This window comes from Heloderma suspectum, chromosome 4, assembly GCF_057233095.1.
Source record: "Heloderma suspectum isolate Gila_16-S chromosome 4, 16-S_ref, whole genome shotgun sequence".
Classification (NCBI taxonomy): domain Eukaryota; kingdom Metazoa; phylum Chordata; class Lepidosauria; order Squamata; family Helodermatidae; genus Heloderma; species Heloderma suspectum.
The window spans coordinates 225,776,489-225,797,445 of NC_139461.1; the positions used below are offsets into that span (position 1 = coordinate 225,776,489).

At 40.9% G+C, this 20,957-nt stretch overlaps 2 protein-coding genes across 7 annotated transcripts in view; one reads left to right on the forward strand and one right to left on the reverse strand.

Annotated features, from left to right (window-relative positions):
* Positions 1-20,957, forward strand: part of GLIS1 (GLIS family zinc finger 1) — a 317,137-nt gene that overhangs the window by 254,646 nt on the left and 41,534 nt on the right. Inside the window, exons 6-8 of one of the 2 annotated variants that reach the window (XM_084852469.1) lie at positions 4,505-4,615; positions 9,594-9,726; positions 16,577-16,633. In XM_084852469.1, coding sequence (XP_084708595.1) covers positions 4,505-4,615; positions 9,594-9,726; positions 16,577-16,633 — 301 coding nt within the window. The remainder of the gene's footprint in view (positions 1-4,504; positions 4,616-9,593; positions 9,727-16,576; positions 16,634-20,957) is intronic. The other variant, XM_084852470.1, reaches the window with a different exon arrangement.
* The window catches only part of LOC146348149 (doublesex- and mab-3-related transcription factor 2-like), an 81,997-nt gene continuing 71,377 nt past the window's right edge, over positions 10,338-20,957 (reverse strand). For 2 of the 5 annotated variants that reach the window (XR_014790545.1, XR_014790552.1), the window contains exons 8-9: positions 17,634-17,704; positions 10,738-10,908 (exon numbers count right to left, since the gene is read on the reverse strand). The gene's annotated coding sequence lies outside the window, so the exon portion shown is untranslated. Of the gene's footprint in view, positions 10,909-17,633; positions 17,705-20,957 lie in introns of all 5 variants that reach the window. The other 3 variants (XR_014790542.1, XR_014790544.1, XR_014790550.1) reach the window with 3 other exon arrangements.

A 20,957-nucleotide genomic window follows, 5' to 3' on the forward strand; every position in this document is an offset into this window, starting at 1 on the left:
TTTCCTTGATCCTCTTGTATGTGCTAATTACTGACCGGTATCTCTCCTTCCTTTTTTGTCCAAAGTACTAAAAAGAGTTGCCCTCTCTCAGTTGGCCCCTTATTTGGCTCGTTATGACTTCACTGATCTGGATTTAGGGCATGACATTCAATGGAGATGGCGCTCTCTTGAGTTTTGAATGATATTCTGGTGGCCAAGGCTCAGCACCATTCTTCAGTGCTGATGCTGCTTGATTTATCATCACAGTTAGTATCTTTGGGTGTTTCTGGTAATGCTATTTGTTGATTTTCTTCTTATTTGTCAAATCGTTCTTTCTTACTTTCCCCGAGTTCTAGAACTTCTCATTCTTTTCCCCTCACTGTTGGTGTCCCACAGGATTCGGTATTGGGCCCTGTTCTTTTTTCTCTTTATACACTTCCCTTGGGTATGCTTATTTCTAGCTTGGTTTTATGCTGTCATATTTATGCTGATGACACTCAGGTGTACCAGTCTTATCCTGAGCTGAATACTGAGGTCTGGACCTCCTTGATGAGTTGCCTTTTAGACATCTCGTCGTGGATATCCTCCCATCGGTTAAAGTTGAATATGGACAAGACAGAAGTCTTGGTTTTTTGTCCTGATCATCCTGCCGGTCCCTTGAGTGTTTCTCCCCTTCTCCTCCAGGGCTGTCAGGTGACCCCTATCTTGGAAGCCATGAATCTCGGGGCTCTGGTAGATGATCGGCTGTCGCTTCGCTGCTATGTGAATGCAACAGCCAGGGTATGTAGTTTTCATCTTGTGAACAGTATCCACCATTTCCTGACCCCCAAGATGGCAGGGCTTCTTGTTCATGCTCTGGTTGTTTCCTGCCTGGATCACTGTAATAGTCCCCTGGCAGGTCTTCCTTCCTCTTATTCTAGTACAGAACAGTGCTGTGCGTGCTGTATTGAATTTGCCTCGTTATTCCCATGTTTCCCACTATTGCAGGGCATTGCATTGGTTGCCTGTCAGGGCAAGGGCACATTTTAAACTCCTTGTCTTGACTTTTAAGGCCCCGAGTCTTTCCCTTCCCAGTTATTTGGTGGAGTTGTTTGTGTGGCATGCTTCTCTTAGGAGAACTCTGCAGATTCTGGACTTTTGGTGGTTCCTTGGACTAAGGTGGCAAACACTAGGCTCTGGCCATTTTCTCATCTTGCCCCACGATTGTGGAATTCTTTCCCTTTATACCTCCATGTGGAACCAGAGTTGGACAAATTTAAACGAGGCTTGAAAACTTATTTGTTTGAGACAGAGCCATAGGCGTTGGTGTATGGAGTGAAGAACAATCAGTTTGTAATTGGGTTTTAAATTTGTTAGTTGTTTTAATTGGTTGGTTGTAAGTAGTTAAAATTTTGATTAGTAGTTTATTTAATACGTAATTATTGAACTTCGTTTATATTATTGTGTTGTATGTTTTGGGATTAATTGGAATGCGCTCTGGTATAGAGTGAAATATACATTTGTATTATTATTATTACTTCATTTTCTTCCCCTAGTTTTTATGGCCTCTTATTGCTTTGAGTGATGGAATGCATTATTCCATCTGTCTCTCCTATACTTGAACATTTTCAGTGCTGTAGTAAAACCTCATTAATTCAGATAGTCCATAGCGTTTGTAAAGCCTCTGGGATAGTGAGAAACTGAGATAAACAGGGGCGATGTAAACAGGGATACATCAACATGGACCAAGCCACCCAGGATACTCAATGAACATTTCTACGTGTGTGTTTTTTAGGTGAGTAGAGTTTGGATAATGGCTATTTTCCTATATTGCCCAGGTCATGTTAGGCTCTATTACAGTCAACCAACCCATGAATGCAAAGCAGACTCTTTAGGTCACCTAAATTCCTGATCCAAAGCTCATAAAGAATAACAGCAAGAGTCCTTCCTTTGTCTTTTTGAAAGAGGTGAATATGCGGTTTAATGTTTGGTTGGGTGTTTATGGGGCAGAAACCTGGCGGTTAATTGATATTTACTTTTAAACTAGCTACACATTTCAGACAGTGCAGCATTAAGGAATGTGTAATGTACATTATGCCTTCCAAAAACAAACAAGCCAGTCAGTCACATTTTCCAAACCCAAGCACACTTACAATAACAATGTTTTATTTATTTGAAAGTCAGCTTTAGAGATTTGAATTTGTAATTACTTCTAAAATGTGGCTCTTTTGAAACTTAATATGCCGTATAGGATGCACCTTTTTGAAGTTTAACGGCTTGATGTTAATGTAAGTGGAATGATGGGGAGGGGCAGACTAACTTGGCTCACACAAACTATTTTGTAGACTTTGTGGTATACACAGAACCAAGTCTCTGTGACCCAGTTCTCACGATCACCACAGCTTAAACAAGCCACAATGGCTTGTTTAAGCTACAGAACAATTTGAATAATCACTGGCTTTTTGTGTCATCTGAACCCAGGTGGCATGGCTTGTTGGAGGGTTAAACAACCTTCAAATAACCCATGGGCTGTTTAAGCTGTGATGATTGTGCCAACCAGCCCTCTGTGTCTTCGTATCTTTTTATATGGGGTGTTATTGAGAAGAGCCCCTTAACTTTCTATTCTCTTTTTTCTTTCTTTCTTTGTTTCTTTCTTTCTCTTTACCTTTTCTCCCATCTCTCTCTTCACTATCTGAAATATTTCTAATCAGCAAAAAGGTACAGTAATAATTTTGACTAACTTTTTATCACTACTCCAGTTTACCTTTCTAAACATTCTTTAAAGTTTTTGCTGTACTCACAATCTGCATAAGACTCATTTGCTTATATAATTTACCCCATTAATTTCCCCATAATTTCAGCTGTGTAGTGCTTTGTTTTGTGTTTGCTTTTTGAATATAGATGTAATAAATTAGAATGTGTTTTGCATGCTGGTGTTAGTGCTCCAAATGCATGTAACAGAAGACCTGCAGTTCATGAAGCAAACTCTGATCCCTTTTATATGCCTGCTGTGTAACAGAATCCTGTGTGAAAGTGAGATTGAAAAGGTTTGGACTAGTATGGATGGACTTTTTCTGATCTAGTTTCCCCATCCTTAATAATGTGTTACCATAGCTGGGAAAATACTCTGCCCAGTTAATTCCACTAAGGAATTGTTTAATGGTTTCCATCATCCTTCCTCAAATTTCGGTTCTCTGTGTGTTCCAGGCGCTTTCAATAAATTGACTTTCATATGTAAGTTTCTGGGTACATATCGGGTTAGCCTTTGGAGCCTTGAGCTGGTGAATGATCTTATTATTCCTTTGGAAATTTCCTGCTGGTACAAGGAGCAGGACTACTTATTCCTCTGGAGGCACCTACAAAGAAAAAGGATTTATATGGACTGCTTAGTTCTTATTGAATGCATGTGGAAGTGATTTGGGATTCCAAATGCAGGTCAATCTGTCATTTATCTTCTCTGAAACGGGAATCTGTAAATAATTACAAAGACCTGTTAGAATGTGCTGGTTTGATCGAATAACAGATTATTAGGTTAGAGTTAGGTCTAGGGCCATCCTGGAAACTGGATTGGAATCTACCTTTTAAAGAAGAGATAAGTTGACTGCTTTTCCAGTGTTGGCAAGATTTACTATTGATGTTGTAATCCAGAATTATTTAATGTTGTCAGAAAAAAGGGACATAGCTTTTCTGTAGAGCATAAGGGCCAATTGCAAGTTTGTAAAACTGCACTGGAAGATGCTTTACGTTCATCTTGTCTAACCATCCTAAACCTCTGGTATGTGAGCTCAGTTATCTAGATTGGAAGATGACAAACATATAAAGCAGTAGTGAGCCAGATCTGGCATCATAATGCCAGAACTGTCAGCAGAGGAAGGAATAATATATTTTTAAAAAGATAATAAAAGGCACCAATTTGTGCAAGGTAGTACAGAAGAAAGCATGTTTCCAAATAAAGTGGGGCTGGTATGATCTGGGAAGTACGTTTACTGAATGGAGCTCTAGGGGCTGGGTCATACCTCTGGGGTTGCTGATGTGATCACTTCTGGGATTGCACAGGGCATGTCTACAATACTATACAGTTTTTGTCTATTGTGGACAAAGGAAATGCCTCTTAAAATTAGTGTAAAGAATGGATGTGTACAATACCACTTAGTCTCTGGTAAAAAGTTCAAGCATCGTAGCATTTTCAAGATCTGATGTAGTTCTTCTCATTGAAGTTTCATCCAGTTCACCTTATCCATAAACACTGAGTGCCCAGATGTGTAAAGTAGTTTATGCATTTGGACTGAGTTGAGAATAAAAGCCATTGCTGCAGCAGATCTGGATGTATATCTGGCTCTTATATACTGTTATAGTATATAACAACCAGCGTTTTCAAGCTGAGAAGGCAACTAGGGGCCTTACAATATGTCTGCGCATCCCCCAACAGTCCCTAAATGTTTCATGTTCTGTACATAACAGTTCATACCTTAAGGGGAATTTTTCCAAAACAGACATCCTTTCCATGTTATCTCTTTTTTCTCCTTTCCTCTCCACATGTTTACAGAAACCATATGCTTGTCAGATTCCTGGGTGCTCCAAGCGCTACACTGATCCAAGTTCCCTCCGAAAACATGTGAAAGCTCATTCTGCCAAAGAACAACAGGTGCGTAAGAAGGTAAGACCAACTGTCCAAAGGGCAGCAATTCCAAGTGAAGTGACTTAAACCTGAAGAGTTTAATTGTATGGTGATTAATTCCCCTCTCCCCACCTCCCACCCCGAGTTTTTCACTGCAGTTTTACTAAGAGTACAGAAAAGGAATTTGTTTTCCTAAGCTTATAATGTTCACATCTTAACAACATTATTTTGCTGGCTCCTTTCAGATGTGATAAAATTGATCTCCTGATCTAAGCATTTTCAACTGATCAATTAGTCACTAGTCAAATCCTGTGTCCAGTCTAATGAAACATAAATAAACACTGAGCAAAATCACTATCAAAAGAGTGGCAACCACTGAGTTTTAGAAAAATCAGGAAGAAGCTGAACTATGCTCTTATTGTTCAGCTCTTCTACTGCTGGTTTTATTCTGTGTTTGATTTTATGTTTACATCTTGTTCCTTTTTATGTTTTGAATGTTTACTGTAAACCACTCAGAGAACTGTCATTATTAGGTGGTATATAAGGTATATAAATATTGTAAATACATCAGTGCATAGAGTTGCATATATTTATTGATGTTTTTACATGATAAAATGTACCCTGGAATATACTGTCAAATCATTCAATATAAGGATGGTTTCGTTATTTTTGAGTCTCCAGTTTTTTCAGAGAGATAAGAAACTTCCTTTTTCTCCTTTTATTGTATTTTATATATCCAGTGAACAGATCCTTTCCTATCTGCTCATCCGTCAAATGTGTGGCTTTACATCCTGCTTCTGCTGCACATATGGGGACAATATTATAAAGTGTAGAGTTGTAGTCCTTAGTCTAATCACCGCCTTTTAGTGAAGGAAGGATATTTTTGAAAATTCTAATTCTAAATTCTAATTTACCCATCTTTAAACAACAACAGTAATAATAATACTTCACACCAATTTACCAAATAGAGGTAGCCTGGACAATGCATCACAAAGCAAGTCTAAACTGACCTGAACTGCTGTTTATTCAAAACCTTTCAATGCTTTCTGTCTTTCTTCATCATAAGCTGAGTTGAAGTTGTCATCCAAACTCTAGTTAAATGAGGTGCCTTCTATGGGCTCCTTCACACGGAGCTTTTATCCTGCGATTGAGATTGCTCTTTCATGGAAGTTTGCGGGCTCTTTACATGACGCGGTGTCCCTCCAGGGCGTGTCCTGCACTAAATGCCCTTTGTTCCGTTTTTAAATAGATAGCAGATAATGAAATATCAAATTACCCCATTGTGTTCCACTTCAGTTTCCTCTGTGAAAAGGGTTAAAGCTGGAAGAAGAGGAGCGAGATCAATGAAAGATAATGAAAGACTCAGATTCAGGGAGAAGGAGGAGGGAAAGGAAGCGCGTGTAAAGGGAGTCCGTTGTGATCCTGCATTTAAAACAGAAGCAGAAAGCCTCATTTTAAATGCAGGCTGGTGTAGAGATGCCCCATGAGTGAGAGTTACTTTCCTGAAACTCTAAAGGCTCCTACCATGTGAGCAAGGCCAATAGCACACGTCTTTTCTGTCTCTTTATCATGCCCAGTCCCACCTGGGTAACAGTTGCAGTTTGTTTTGTTCATTTGTTTAAAATATTGCTAGACTGCTGTTCATAAAACAATATTTACAGGATTTACAGGTTTACAGGATTAACGATAAAAACTGTTAGAATCATACCACAAAAGAAACTTTAAAAACTCCTGAAAGTTGACAGGAATCACCACAGTGAAAAACAAAAAATGGCGGAGCAGGAAAGAAAATCCAAAGTAAACCAGATGTCCATTTTCAAAGGCCAACTGAAACATTTTTACCTGCCTTCAAGAGACCAGCAGAGAGAAGACTATACAAATTTCTCTCAAAGGGAGTTCCACAGAATCAGAGCTGTGAGGAAATGGTGCTACTCCTGATGGCAGCTAATCTAGCAACTCTGATAAGGCAGAAGCCAGAGCAGAGCTTCTTAAGTGCCAGTACATCAGGGGTGGGCAATTTCTTGGGCACATTGCCCCCTGGGACACTTTGGGAGCTGCACCCTTCCCCTGCTGCCACTGGACGTTGCTGGTGCCACTGCGGAAATCCCAGGGTGGGAAACACGGCACCCAGGGAGTATGTGCCTTGTTTCCCAGCAGAATTGGCCCCTGAAAGCCCGCTAAACAGCTTTTTGGCAGGCTATCAGGAGCCCAGTTCTTCTTGGAAAAACAAGGTACATGCTCCCTGGTTCCAAGCAAAATTGATGAGATTTCTGTGGCATCATGGCAACTTCCAGCTGCAGTAGAAACTTTTGGGTAGCAGTGTGTGTGTGTGGGGGGGGTGGCCATGGTGGACTACATGCAGCTTATAGGCCATGTGTTGCCTATCCCTGAAGTAGACCTAGGATCCAAGCTATGAGGAGTTTAAAGATAAGAAACAAACACTTTGAATTGGCTCTAGAAGCAAACTGGTAGGCAGTGCAAGTATATGTGCATATCATTCTGCTTCCGTTAACAAGCAAGCCTTTGCATTCTATGGTACTAGCTGCAGTTCCCAGACAATCTTCAAAAGCAGCCCCACATATTAATCATTATAGTAGTTCAACCTGGAGGTCACCAAAGCATGGATGGCAGCATCCAGGTCACGGTCTTCCAGCAGTGGGCATAGCCAGAGGGATTCATGCATTTGGTCCTGCTCACATGGTGCAGAGCCGTTAAAGTGCCAGCAGCAGCACTGGCTCAGCCAAAGAAGAATGGCTGGAAATTAATACACCTGTCTGCCCTCACATTTATTATTTGTTTATCTCTTTGTTTCAGAAAAAAAAGTTATACGGCTTCTCATTTAAAATAAATAAATCCCAAAGCAATTTTCAAAGTAAAATCATAATAAAACACGGTAGAACAGTAATAAAACAGTAGATTATCTCAGTAAAATAACCAAGGGTAGCTGACAGTGCTACTGGTCAGGAAAACACCTGGGCAAACGAATATGTCTTTAGTTGTCAGTGGAAACACTCCACTCTAGGAGCCCACCTGATCTCATTGGGGAGTTCATTCCACATGGTGGTGCCATAATGGATAAGGCCCTTCTCAGCACCATGGCCAAGTGCACGTCAGTAGACCACAGCATGGTCAGCAAGGCTTCATGCTCAGAATGTAGAGACCGGGGCAGCCTATACAGAAGGCGATCTCATGAATTTAAGATGTGTAACCAAAAAAATATCACCGCTACTATTTCTATTACACAGATGCAAATTTTCTGACTAGTTCTAGTCCTATCCAGATCATCTCCAGGCTTGGAAAATGGAGGCTGTCAACTATCCTGTATAGGGCGGCTGGAGCATGGAGGGGATCCTCTCCTTCGTGCTCCAGCTGCCCTGCATTTTGGCAAGTTGGGTAATTTTTCCCATCTAGCCAGGACTTCAGGGAGGGCGAGGGAAGGTGCCTGGAGACCTAATAGGAAGCTGCATAAAGCAGCTTCCATGGTCTCCTCCCCTCCACCCGGACCTCTCCCTTTACCCCATCTCCACACTCCATTCCCAAGTGCAGAGATGTAGCCAGCACGGAGAAAACTATACCAGCTACAATGGGAAAGGGGAGTGGAGTGCGGTTTCTGGGTTCCAAGGTCAGAGCCCTGGTTCTGACCTTGGATTCCAGAAACTGAACAATACTGTGTCCAACAGACACTGTCTAGGGGGCACAGAATTGCTCTCTATGAGGTTATAGGAAGCTCCCTTATACAGTCAGGCCATTGGTCCATCTAGCTCAGTATTGTTTATTCTGACCAGCGGCAGCTCTCCAGGGCTTCAGGCAGGAGTATCTTTCCCCTTCCTTTTTGGAAATTCCCGTGCTTGGGAAATTTTGCATGCCAAGCATGTGTTCTGCCACCGAACTGCAGCCCTTCCCCAATGTATTTAATTCCTACCTTTGTTCAGGCAGTGCTATATCAAGGACCTTTAAATTATTTTAGGGTGCAATCCTATGCATGTTTAGACAGAAAAAAGTCCTACAACTCCCAGCATTCCCCAGCCAGCACTACTGGCTGGGGAATGTTGGGAGTTGTGGGACTTCTTTCTGTCTAAACATGCCTAGGATTTTCCCTTTGATAGAACAAAATGAAGCAGTTATTTGGTTGTAGTATTTTCAACCTTTATTGGCTGCAGCTGCTGATTGTGATCCAGAATTTTCAATCTTTGCATACGAAAAAACAAGCTGCCTGTAGGACCGAATGCTAAACTGATTTGCCTAGATCTTTTAGTTTAGAATAACTGAGCCCAGGGGAAGGCGGAATGCAAAACTGTAAACTTCAAAACAATAACCATTTATTAACAGCCGCAGCATAGGATGGTTGTTTCTGTGTAATTTGAGCCTTGTGTTATGACAAAAGCTTGGCAACATCAGCATGTTTGAAGGAGAATTAGAAATGCTTTTCTTTCTTAATTCGCCTCTCCTGCTGTTTTTAATATGATCGACATTGTGGTTTGCAGAAAGCATGCTTTGGACACTTTTGCCAATGCATTAATTTACATGGAAAACAGCTGACATATCAGCAGTACCTCTTGCACATTACTAACAGCCCGCCATTTTGCCAGCTCTAATCTGATAAGTGCAAACACTGTTTCTCCCCTATCAAATGGCTTTCCAACCATTGCAGTTACAAAAGTGATGCAGTCCTTTCAAGAGAAGGAACCCAAGATACTATGGGAAAATAATATGCAGCTAAATTACTCCATAAAACTGTGAAGAGCACAAGGGTACATTATGTTACTGCGAACAAAAATGCTGCTGGTTTCAGATTAGTATGCTTAATTTGTGTGCTCAAGAAAACCCAAATGATCTCTAATTAGAAGCACTAAGCACCTAATATATCTTCAATTACTCCAAGGCTGGAAACAATGACATTTTGTTTCTTCCATCTATATGTAGGCTATAAGCTAAAAGGCATATGCATCCAATTAGCTGCACTTTAGTTCTGTACTTTGAAAATGAAAATCTCTCTTATTTTATCCTCCTCTTATAGCTACATTCGTGCTCTGATGCCGAACAAGACATATTAAGTGAGTGCTTAGCCATGCAGCAGCTTCACCCTTCTTCGCAACACATTTTGGATGGAAAGTGTGGGCGATCAATGGGCCACCATGACCTAATATCAGGTGGGAGTTTTTCTGATAAATACAATGCAGCATATGCCGTCGGAAACCTAGATTCAAATCCCCACCCAGCTACAAAGCTTACCAGGGAGCCTTAGGCAAAATCACTTGTTGTTGGCTCAACCTACTTTGCAAGGCTGTTGTGAGGGTAACATGCTGCACTGAGCTCCTGAGAGGAACAATGTAATATAGCAAATAAATACAGATCTCAAATTCTGCATATTTAAGAAGTATCCCTGCTTTCAAAGTAGCACTAAAAGCATTCATTGATAACCTTGCTGTGTCACAGATAAAATATGCAGATAACTGATTTAAAATGTGTCCTACAAAAAAAGGTTTGCTCTTGATGGTGTTCCTGTGCTTTTGTGATACAGGCATCACATTTATGATCATTTTCCCAATAGTAAGTAATTTGTCTGATGGCCAATTCACATTTGCACCACAAGGCACCTTGCCATACAAATTATGAATTAGCCATCAGACAAATTATTTACCATTGGGAAAATCAGACAGTTGCTTCCTGGCCAAAATCCACAGACAGTCAATTATTGTGAACAGATTCTTCATGTACCTTCTGCCATACCACCATGAATCGAAGTAAAGACTCCCAGGATGTGTGAACAAAATAGCTTATAATTTGAAACTGTTTGGTTAATAAACAACTTACTCATTATTTATGCCATAACTTTTCATATTGCTAAAGCTGAAACCAAAGAAAAACTATAAGATACTGTTCCAGAATGAGCTTTTGGGGACATATGGAGAAGTCAAGGGGTCATTTGTGTTAACTTTTCTGTAACAACTGACAAGAACAGAAGTGGCTGCTTATAAGAGATAACTATAATCATGGTAGACATGGATCTCCTTCATTTCTCACAAATTATATTAGCAGTTTATTACATCACATAAAAGATTTTGTAGTCCTTATTATCATAAGTGTAGTGAAAGACTTGAAAAAATATGTCAGGGAGTCCTGAACCACAAGTAATCAAACTTAGCTTTTTGTTTTTTCTTCTGAAGATGCAGTAAATACAAATCCTGCCTTTGTTGAGGATTTCACCCCTGGCCTTCTCATCCAGCTCACTCGTCCTTGAACAACTTCTGTTGCTTTGTTTCCATCACTTTTGCTGTTAGTAGCTTGGAGATGCAAGTCTCTGAGGATGCGGAATCATTGTTTGAAAGGTGCTGGAATGGGAAGAGATTGCAGTGCGTAGTAGGATGATTTTTATAGAGGACTGGCTGCATTTACAACAATTAGTTCTGAGAATCTGGCCAATTTTGTTTTGCAGTGCATCAACCTGTTAACATGAATTAAACATAATCCACAATATTATGAAATCAGTTTGGGAGTCCATAATTTAGGGCCTGATTATAAAACTGCCTCATTTCATGACGCTTCTGTCCTACATGATATGTAGGCACTATTTCTTATTATAAATCATCATAAATCATCATTATGATTATGAGTAGTAGTAGTATTTGTGTTATTTACAGAGCCACATGCAAAGAAAGAGACTCCTTGCCCCAAGGAACTTACAATCTCTATTTTGACAGGGGGAGAGATAACAAAGGGGGGAGTGGAGAGGAAAGAAAGAGACAAAGATAAAGGGATGTGCAAATGGAGTTACACGTGCTTAGTCTTCATTTTGGTTCAGGGACAGGACTAAGGAGTTAAGTGAATTCTTAAGCTAAATGAAGCTAATTCATGAATAATGAGTCAGAGCCTTGTGGGTAGGTACAGCAGCATTGTGGGTAGGATGCCAGGCTGCCAGCATATGTATAAGATAGAGCACAAAGCACTAAAGACATTTTCCTTCCAAGTTAGTAATTGGAACCAACAGGTGGGTCTCTCAAGCAGAGCTAGAATTCCATTTGGAAGGTTGCTTTAGTAAAATGTTTGGGAATCAAAATTCCTATGTAGCGTACATACTAAACTACACAGGCTTCAAAAAGTAATGTGCAGTCAAATCCACTATATAATGCTTTGTTTTATTCCACTTGAAAATACTTGTTTATGCTGGGCTGTTTTCTCAAAGAAACCACAGCATTAAGGTACAGAGTGCTGTGCCATTGGGATTACTTGGATTACCAAGAACCTTTTCCCCTAAACTAAGGCTGCAGCATATTTTAAATGTGTCAAGGATGAAAGCTTACATACAGAGATGAATCATTTTTCCACCTCTCCTATCCCATGTGCTAAACTTCAAAGCAAACCTGTGCTTGGGCTAGAAGTAGAGAATATATGAGAAGAATGCTCTGTGTAATCACAATATGTGGACCTTCCAGTTCTACATTTTTAAAATTACTAATGTAGTAGTACTTTAGTATTGGATCAATGAAACCTCAAGCTATTATCAATCATTTCTGAAAACATTTAAGACCACTAGAAGAGCCTTACTGTATCAAACTGAGGTGCTATCTAGTCCAGCACTCTGTTGCCAACAGTGGCCAACCAGAAATGCTTCCAGGAAGCCAACATGCAGGGAAAGTAAGGCAACAGCCCTCCGATGTTAAATTGTAGAAATTGCTTTACACAAAATTATGTATTGTTCCTATGTGGTAGCTCTGAGTGATAAGATATTATTTTACTAAGAAAGCTAAGACTGAGGTACAAATGACTTGCCCAGATATTGCCAGTTAATTTGTGCTCAGGTAGTATATGAACCCAAATCTACCAGATCCAAGCCTCAGAAGAATGTGCACAGAAAAAAAATTCCAATTCAGAACATGCTTTGGATAGTGGGTCACTTTATGTCAGACCACTTTGAGCATAACTCGCTTTACCTCAGGTCTGAATGGAAGCTTGCTTCAGGAAATCTAAAGCTTCATTTGTCCTCATTGACTATCACGGTAAAATGAATAAGCAGCTAGAACTCTTATTTTTTGACAAAATTGGATGGAAGTTGCAAGCTTAGCGGCCACTAACAACCTGCTTCACACATAATACTAACCCATGGTATATTTAACCCAGGGTTTGTCTGGCAGACAATAGAACAAACCAAGGTTTTTTTTTTCTCAATCCCTGGCTTGTTTGTTTGCCTCCTTCTTCGCCCATTTCCTCCCTGTGAGATGAGTAACTTCTTCTCACTCCATCTGGCTAGCTTGTTTCCTAAACTTGAACGGATGTATGTGAGATTCACCAGATCAAGAGAGAATACAGTGGCTTTAAGGTCAGACCCCACTCAGCGATAGATTTGCAAATCTTTACCAAGTGTTTAGGACTTTAAGAATTAATGTATGGGTAGTGGTCTCTGAAATCTCTCTTAGGGCAGACAACGCAAATATGATATTAAAGAATATATATTTATTGCTCAAACAGTCTAAGAGAATAACAAGCTTTAGCTAAGATGAGGCAGATTACAAACATCTCTAAATACACACAAGTTATAATCACTAAAAGTATAATGAAAATAATAGCAAGCATATTGTTAACATAGTAATACCTGAGTTCTTCTCAATCTAACAGTCAATATCAAAGTTTTAAAGTTTTATCTAAATGGGAGACATGGTGGGTGAAGCCATTCTAAGCACGTATGGCGGGTTTCTCCTTCTCTCAGGATCTCTCTCCCAAACAAATCAAACCCTGTTTTTTTTATAACCCCCATGATTTCGATAACCTCATCTTTAGTTTCGGACCTGGGCTTACCACTATTCTCATTGTTCTCAATGTAAGCAGGCCTGCCACTGACACCAGTAACACCTAGACAAAGGTATCCCTGCAAAACTAAACAGCTTGATGCTTCCAGTACCTAGCCAACCCACTTGCAGCAGCCTTCCTTCAGTTTCAAGAATAATTCCTATTACTTACAACATACATGTATCTCACAACATACATGTGTGGAACTAGTCACGTCCACAAAATACAATAAATTGTTATCAATTCCACATAGTACAATGCATATTCCTCTACACCTATATCCAAAATGCCTTTGTAGTGCTGTAGTACTGACATGTAGAGTGACTGGTTGTTGTTCTTTTGCCACTCTTGCCCTCTGCCTCTGTAGCCTGGTGAAACAACCTCATGGTTCTGCATTCACATGCAAAAATAACCCATGGTTTAAACAACTCAGATTTCACAACCCATAGGTTAAATAAACCATGGCTTAGCATTATGTGTGAACCAGGGTCTCTGAGTAGATGAAGCCTAAAAAAATTCAGAGTAATGGTTACAGGTGTTTCTGTGTTTAATGAGTTTCTTTTTCTTAAAGAGGCACCTATAATTTCTCTGTTTCTTGGCAGAATTGGATTAAATTTTCAGGCATAGTGGCCCCATCTACCCAATTTCAGGCAGATGGGGTGCAGGATTTTTTGTGCAGTGGGGGTCTTTAAGTTTGAGGGGATTAAAGGGTATTTCCCTGCCCTCCCTGTGGTTTTGTGGACAATTTGTATGAAAATAGCATGCATCGTAGAGGTGCCCCTAGGTAAGGAACCTGCAAAATTCCAGAAGGACAGGTGCAGAGGTACCAAGTTATAATGAATGAAAACCAGTTTTAGTGTGTGTTTTGTTCTTGATTTCTGCTAAAAAATGGCACAGAAGTCACAGAAAGTACTTCATTCTTGAGGGAGTGGATGGATGACACTTTACTGAGAATATAAAAGCGCACACTGTAGTGCTTGTGCACACTATAATGTCGCACAAGGGGTCAGGGAGCCTCTGGCATTTGGGGTATTTTTAAAAGAGATTTCTTTCGCCCTTTAGTGGGCAATTTGCTGTGTTCTTTGTTGTTATGTAGTTGTGATATGCACTCTCTCACAAACACACACACACAGTTAGAATAGTACTTCATGCACCTGTAAAACCCTACCTACTTGTAAAGCCCTCAGAGACCAGCAGCACCTTACTCTTCCAGGCTGTGTGTGTGTGTGTGTGTGTGTGTGTGATCCTTCTTACTCTTTTGTTTCAGAGAGCTGAGAAGCTCAAGTTATCAGTGTGGCTTTATATTAAGAGCAAGTGTGCAACCATGCATCAAAACCCTTCCCTGCTTCTAAAGTCCTCAGAGCACCCTCTTTCCCTGTATCTTTACAACAGGCAGAGAGAGGGTGTCCTTCTCACTCTCTGTTTCAGAGCAAGAAGCCCAGTGCATTACTAGGCTTTCTATGATAAGCAGTGGGAGAGGAGGCAGCAGAGCTGGCAAGACCAGTTCTGCCCACCTCCACAACCTACTCTCCCTGAAGCTCCTGGCCCCCTATTATAACTTGCAGGCAGCCATCACCTGGAGCAGAAAAGTGATGCCCTGTCCTCCCTGTACTGGCACCTAGAAGGAAAGTGTGGGAAAGTTTTACTCAGGTTATGGAGAACACTGAACATGCATCCAGCTAGTGCTGGCTCTCAATCAATTCCTGGAAGCCCTGAGCACTCTTGCCGCCTCTGCTACCTTAGGTCACAAAATGCAGTGAAAACAGTGGAACACCTTCTGTTAAGTTCTTCTTCTTCCCTCCCAAAAGCACTGTGATTGGAAATAAAAAGGAGAGCCCTGGTAAAATCATTTCCTCATTGGAAGGTATGGCTGTCCGTCACAGAATTACATCCAGTCTTCTCCCTGCCCACTACCTGGCAGTTTCCTTTTATGAAGAGTTGGTGGGTGGGGAAATGTATCCTTTTGTAACTAACTGCAGACTGTCCACCCCTCAGAAGTGGAACTGAAGCTTTGGGAGCAGCCTGATTAGGTTTGGACCACTTCAGAGAAGACTTGTATCACTTCAGATGCAATCTGAATCTTTCTGAGGCGGCCCACTTGAGTTCAGGATTTGTTAAAAAAAAGATGTGCATTACTAACATCTAGAAGTCCACTGGGCCATATTGACTCCAAATGTGAAATGGATGGTTGACGCACACAGAGCACAGCACAGAGGAGTTTGTGGGGCGTTTTTCTCTATCTCTGTATTTTCTGGACTTATGTTTTATCTTTCTTTTCTTCCTTTTGCAGTTACTTGGCAGAAACCCTAAAAAGCCTTTATCCCAGATGGTCTGTGATGCTAGTTTAGTAACAGATGTTAGTGCTAAAGGTTAAACCATTTAGATTTTGATGTATGACATATATTTATAAGCTGAAGTGGTTAATGCGTTAAGAAGCCCAAGACCATCTTTCCCAAGCTGAGAGATACATAGTAGAAAGAGGGCTTATGTGCAGCACGTTGCACCTTGGTGATCATTCCTCACTTGAACATACATTAAGGAACTAAAACAACTGAATGTTTCATCCTTTAACATAAGTCCAAGGAGACAAACTGTACACCTGTATTGCAGTGTCCTTTGCTTTTCCAGAACTGCAATTTTTCAGGATAGACAAATAGTAGTTTTGCAGAATATGGAGTAAAGTATTTTCTCAGCAAACCAGCAGACACTTCACTGACTTCAGTGTGTACACCATTTTGTGTCTATGGTCATAGGCTCCAAACAGAGAATACCTCCTTAAGAAGGCTGTTCTTTGGAGATTAGTGATATGACAGGATATAAGCCAAAAAGCCTTAGTGTACACTGGAGTTATGTAACATGTTGAGAACACTCGGGGGGGGGGGGCATTATACCTTATGAGGGAAAAGCATAGCCCTCTTCAGGCATGAATTTGCACACAGAGTAGCAGCATTGTGGCTGCAGTCTCCATTAGAATGTCTGAACAGAGCTCTGTGCAAGTGGAGGGTTCTATCCATGTGATTGGGATCCCTGCTGTAACTGATCAAGAGCTCTGTTATATGCATGGGAGCTCTTTTTAGGTGTTCTAATGAACGCAGATAGGGTAGGGGTGACATTGTCATTGTGATGCCACCCCAACTCATGTTAACTCTATGTGCAAATTCATATCTGAAAAGGACCCATGTGTTTTCCTTATACTCATGTCTCTTCTTTATGCAGGTATATGCTACTACAGGAATCTGGAGTTCCCTGCAGTGGGTACCCATATCAAACTTGGTATGTGTTTAAACATTAAATGCTATGCAGTTGCCTAAGCCATACTCAATTCTTGCTGCCAGGCAGTTGCTACATAAAAATATGGAGACAACTGCCTAGGACTAGCTGGGAAGGTAGCCCATGTTTAGCAAGAAGCTTGTGCTTTTTGACAACAGCGAAAACAGCATAGAGCAGCTCCGTGTTTAGCAACTAAGTACCTAAGTGCTCTTAAGAAACATCCAATTTTAGAGGCCACGTATCTACCAGATGCTAGGGATTAATACAAAATGGTATCTGAGGTACCCATTTAGCCACTGTTGGTAGACAAATTGTTGGGGTAGGAGATAGATCATTGCGGTGTCACAGAATGGTGATTCTGTGCTTAGCCAAGATAATTTTGTGACATCTGAAAGCAGCTAAAATAAATGTTCATTCTGAAGTGAGATTAAGGTTGCAATCCTTAGTTAGAGGAAGCTGTGCTTAAGCCTGTTGATTTTAGTGGGCTTAGATTCACCCAACTTCAGGGAAGAGAATCTTTGGTATTGGTGTATTTAATTGTGTTTTAGAATGCTACAACAATGTGTGCGTATGTATACACACACACACACACACACACACACGAAAGTTCATGTTCTAATACTTAATATGTAGAGGTTTTAGTTAACTGATGTTAATAGAGGGCTATGTGATGGCTGATTCAGACATTACATTCCTAGCAGGAATAAGGGGGAAAGATAATGGTAATCAAAACAACTGTGGCAGATGTGTAAATATAAAATAATTAGAGCAGAGAAGTTGCTTATTTTAGCCAGTATCCTGCACTGTAAATTTAAGTAACTTACAAATAAAAATTAAAAACATGATACAAAGGCAGTTCATTCCCCAAAAGAGAAACATCTTACCAATAACATAGCCCATATTATTCCAACTTGTGTGAAAAAATCATGAAAATTGCTCCGTATAATCTAATTCTGAAGTATAGTTCAGGTCCGGCCCATGACTGAATGAAGAGGTGACTCACCTAGTTGCAGATGTAGATCACCTTGCTAGATGAGCTCTAAATAGAAGTTTGATTCCATGTACAAACTATCCCTGATGCATCAAGGCAAAAAAATATTATTAAAATTAGACAATCACATGGTTTGCATGTAACACCAATTCATGGGTTTCGTATAGGTTAAGCTGCATAGGAGCAAGCAAACACAGGTGCTGCCTCTGGCCCATTTGCCACTGCCATTTTGCATCTGCTTTGCTAAACAACCCAGGAACACCCCATTCCTGAGTTGTTAGTGACGACGTCCAAACCCAGCACTCTGGACTGTTGAGGGTTAAACAGCCATAGTTTTAATCCGGGAACAAACCATGGGTTCAGACTCTGGGTTGTTTAACCCTCAACAACCCACAATGCCAGATCTGGACATTCCTGGGTTGTTTAGCAAAACAGATGCAAAGCAGAAGCAGTGAGTGCCCAGGAGGTGCTCAGTTGCAGGAGGCCCTGACAACCCATGGTTTAAGTAATCCATGGGTTGTTGTTACATATGAACTGGGCCATTCATTTCTCGCTTAGCTTTAATTTCTTAAAATTTATTTCAGGAAGGGCAACCTGGTGGGAAAAAATGCCCTGCTTCAGCACAGGTCATTCAACTAGATCCTTCCTATTCTGGTCTATAATTTCCATAGCCAGGTTCTACCATAGCCTATAAACCCACTACCATTGATTCAATGTTTCTCAACCCCCTGTTGCTTGCAAATTGTTTTGTTAGCAAACCCACATCAAAGTGAAGATCTCAGTAATGTGGTGGTGGTGGATCAAAGCCACCACCAGTTGGGGCATGGGCTTACATTCATCCTAAGACATTAAAGCCATATCTAGTTATTAATACAATCTATGTTCCAGTGAACTAATTAAATAAAGTAGCAGCTTGATGATGATGTGATGATAATGTAGTACATCTTTTTGAAAAATCGTCTGGCTGTCAATAGTATGGGTTTATCAACCAAACCTATGCCAAAAGGAAATTATCACACCCTGGAACCACACAGATTTCTGATATATAAATGAAAGCAGAGGTAGAGTCAATGATTCTGTCTGCAGACAAAAAGTGATAGAACAATATTTTCTCAACTGTTAGTAATAGGCTGTCACATATTCCCCAGAGGGACTTTCCCATACCGTAAGATAGATTTTGTGGTTTGGAACACTTGTAAAAATACAGACATGTGGAGATAGCACACTCAGTTTAAGTGCAAGTACATCAGCCTGTTCCAAAATCACTGAAGTTAATGAGAGAGTAAAGTCACTGATAGTATCAAGCTGGGACTAAAAGATGTCATGAAGTTCCATGAGATTCTCAGTCTGAAGTGAAGCCAGTTCTTCAAAAATCCGGAAAGACGTCAGTCTGTTCCATTCAAGAAGGTGTGATTCACTAGACTCATATTCTTTCTTATTTTTGCTCATATCATTTCTTTACTGGGCTCAGGAGGGTAACATTACACTGTCACTGAAATTGCACCTGTCCTGCCTGGCAGAAGTTTATGTGTATAACATGTAGGGCTTGGACAACAGCTTTGTGACCTGGGAGGAAAATGATGCGGATGAACAGAAAGGGTGGAAACAGTCATTATTTCTAGCTCACTGCATTATTGTATTTATTATTGTAAATCTGGTGAGGCATACATTTACAGAAGAATATGTGTGTGGGGGCAGAGGGTTGCACAGCTGTAAAAAAACAAACCTCCACACCAGGAAAGAGCTGCAGGCTGGGACACACACATACACACACACACACACATATATCTTCTTTTGTTCCCTGCTTCCCTCATCTCACATCCCTCGAATTTCTCAGCAATATATATCACCTCGTGAAAATACCAGGAAAATTAAAATGCCAGGTCACCTTACATAGAGGATGATCTGATGGAAAACAGCCAGAGTTGAAGGGATGTGGCTCCAGTGAAGATTCAGGCTGCAGCCAGGCATATGTAAAAACAATGCAACATGCTTTCTTGCCACTGTGGAGGGACCTCAGCATCTCACGACCTTCTTTCTTCAACTGTTTTGGCAGTTGGCCTCTATACACCACCACATTGAAGGTGAAAGGAAACACACCCAGATGGGAGCGAAGTCAGGACTTTTAGCTGTAATTCAAGGGGTTTGATAAAAGTGGGGCACTAACCATTCAGGAAGTACAGGCAGTGGTATACGTATACACATACACACACACACACACACACACACACATATATATATATATATATATATATATACACACACACCCACACCCACACACACACACATTGTTGGTGGCTCATAAGTAATGGAACAAATGGCTGACAAGCAGCTGCATGGCCAGGTGTGGCCTGTTTCCTGGGTGCCCCGTGACCAATCAAGGAGATAAAAGGCCTGGAGGTGGTTCTGAGTGTTACATTTGCATTTGGTAGCTGTTCACTGGAACTCCCAACATGAGGTCCAAAGAGGTGTCCATGCGAGTGAGGGAGGCCATCATTAGGCTGAGGAAACAAAATAAACCAATCAGAGAGATAGCAAAAACAGTGGGAGTGGCCAATACAACAGTTTGGAACATCCTGAAAAAGAAGGAATTAACTGGCAAGCTCAGCAACAGCAAAAAGCCTGGAAGACCACAGAAGACAACTAAAGTGGATGGCTGCAGAATTCTGCTCATGGTGAAGAGGAACCCTTTCACAACATCTAGCCAGGTCAAGAACGCTCTTGTGGAGGTAGGCATGTCATTGTCAACATCTACAGTCAAGAGACGGCTTTATGAATGTAAATACAGAGGCTTCACAACAAGGTGCAAACCACTGGTAACGCTCAAGAACAGACAGGCCAGATTAGCCTTTGCCAGCAAACACCTAAAAAAGCCTGCCCAGTTCTGGAATAAGATTCTTTGGACTGATGAAACCAAGATTAACTTGTACCAGAATGATGGGAAGAGAAAAGTATGGAGAAGGAAAGGAACAGCTCATGATCCAAAGCATACCACATCATCTGTCAAACACGGTGGAGGCTGTGTTATGGCATGGGCATGTATGGCTGCCAATGGAACCGGGTCACTGGTGTTTATTGATGACCTGACTGCTGATAAAAGCAGCAGGATGAATTCTGAAGTGTATAGGGCTATACTTTCTGCTCAGATTCAGCTGAATGCTGCCAAACTGATAGGACGCTGCTTCATATTGCAGTTGGATAATGACCCCAAACATACAGCAAAAGCTACCCAAGAGTTTCTCAAGGCAAAGAAGTGGGATGTTCTTCAATGGCCAAGTCACTCACCTGAACTCAACCCAACAGAGTATGCTTTTCACTTCCTGAAGACAAGACTGA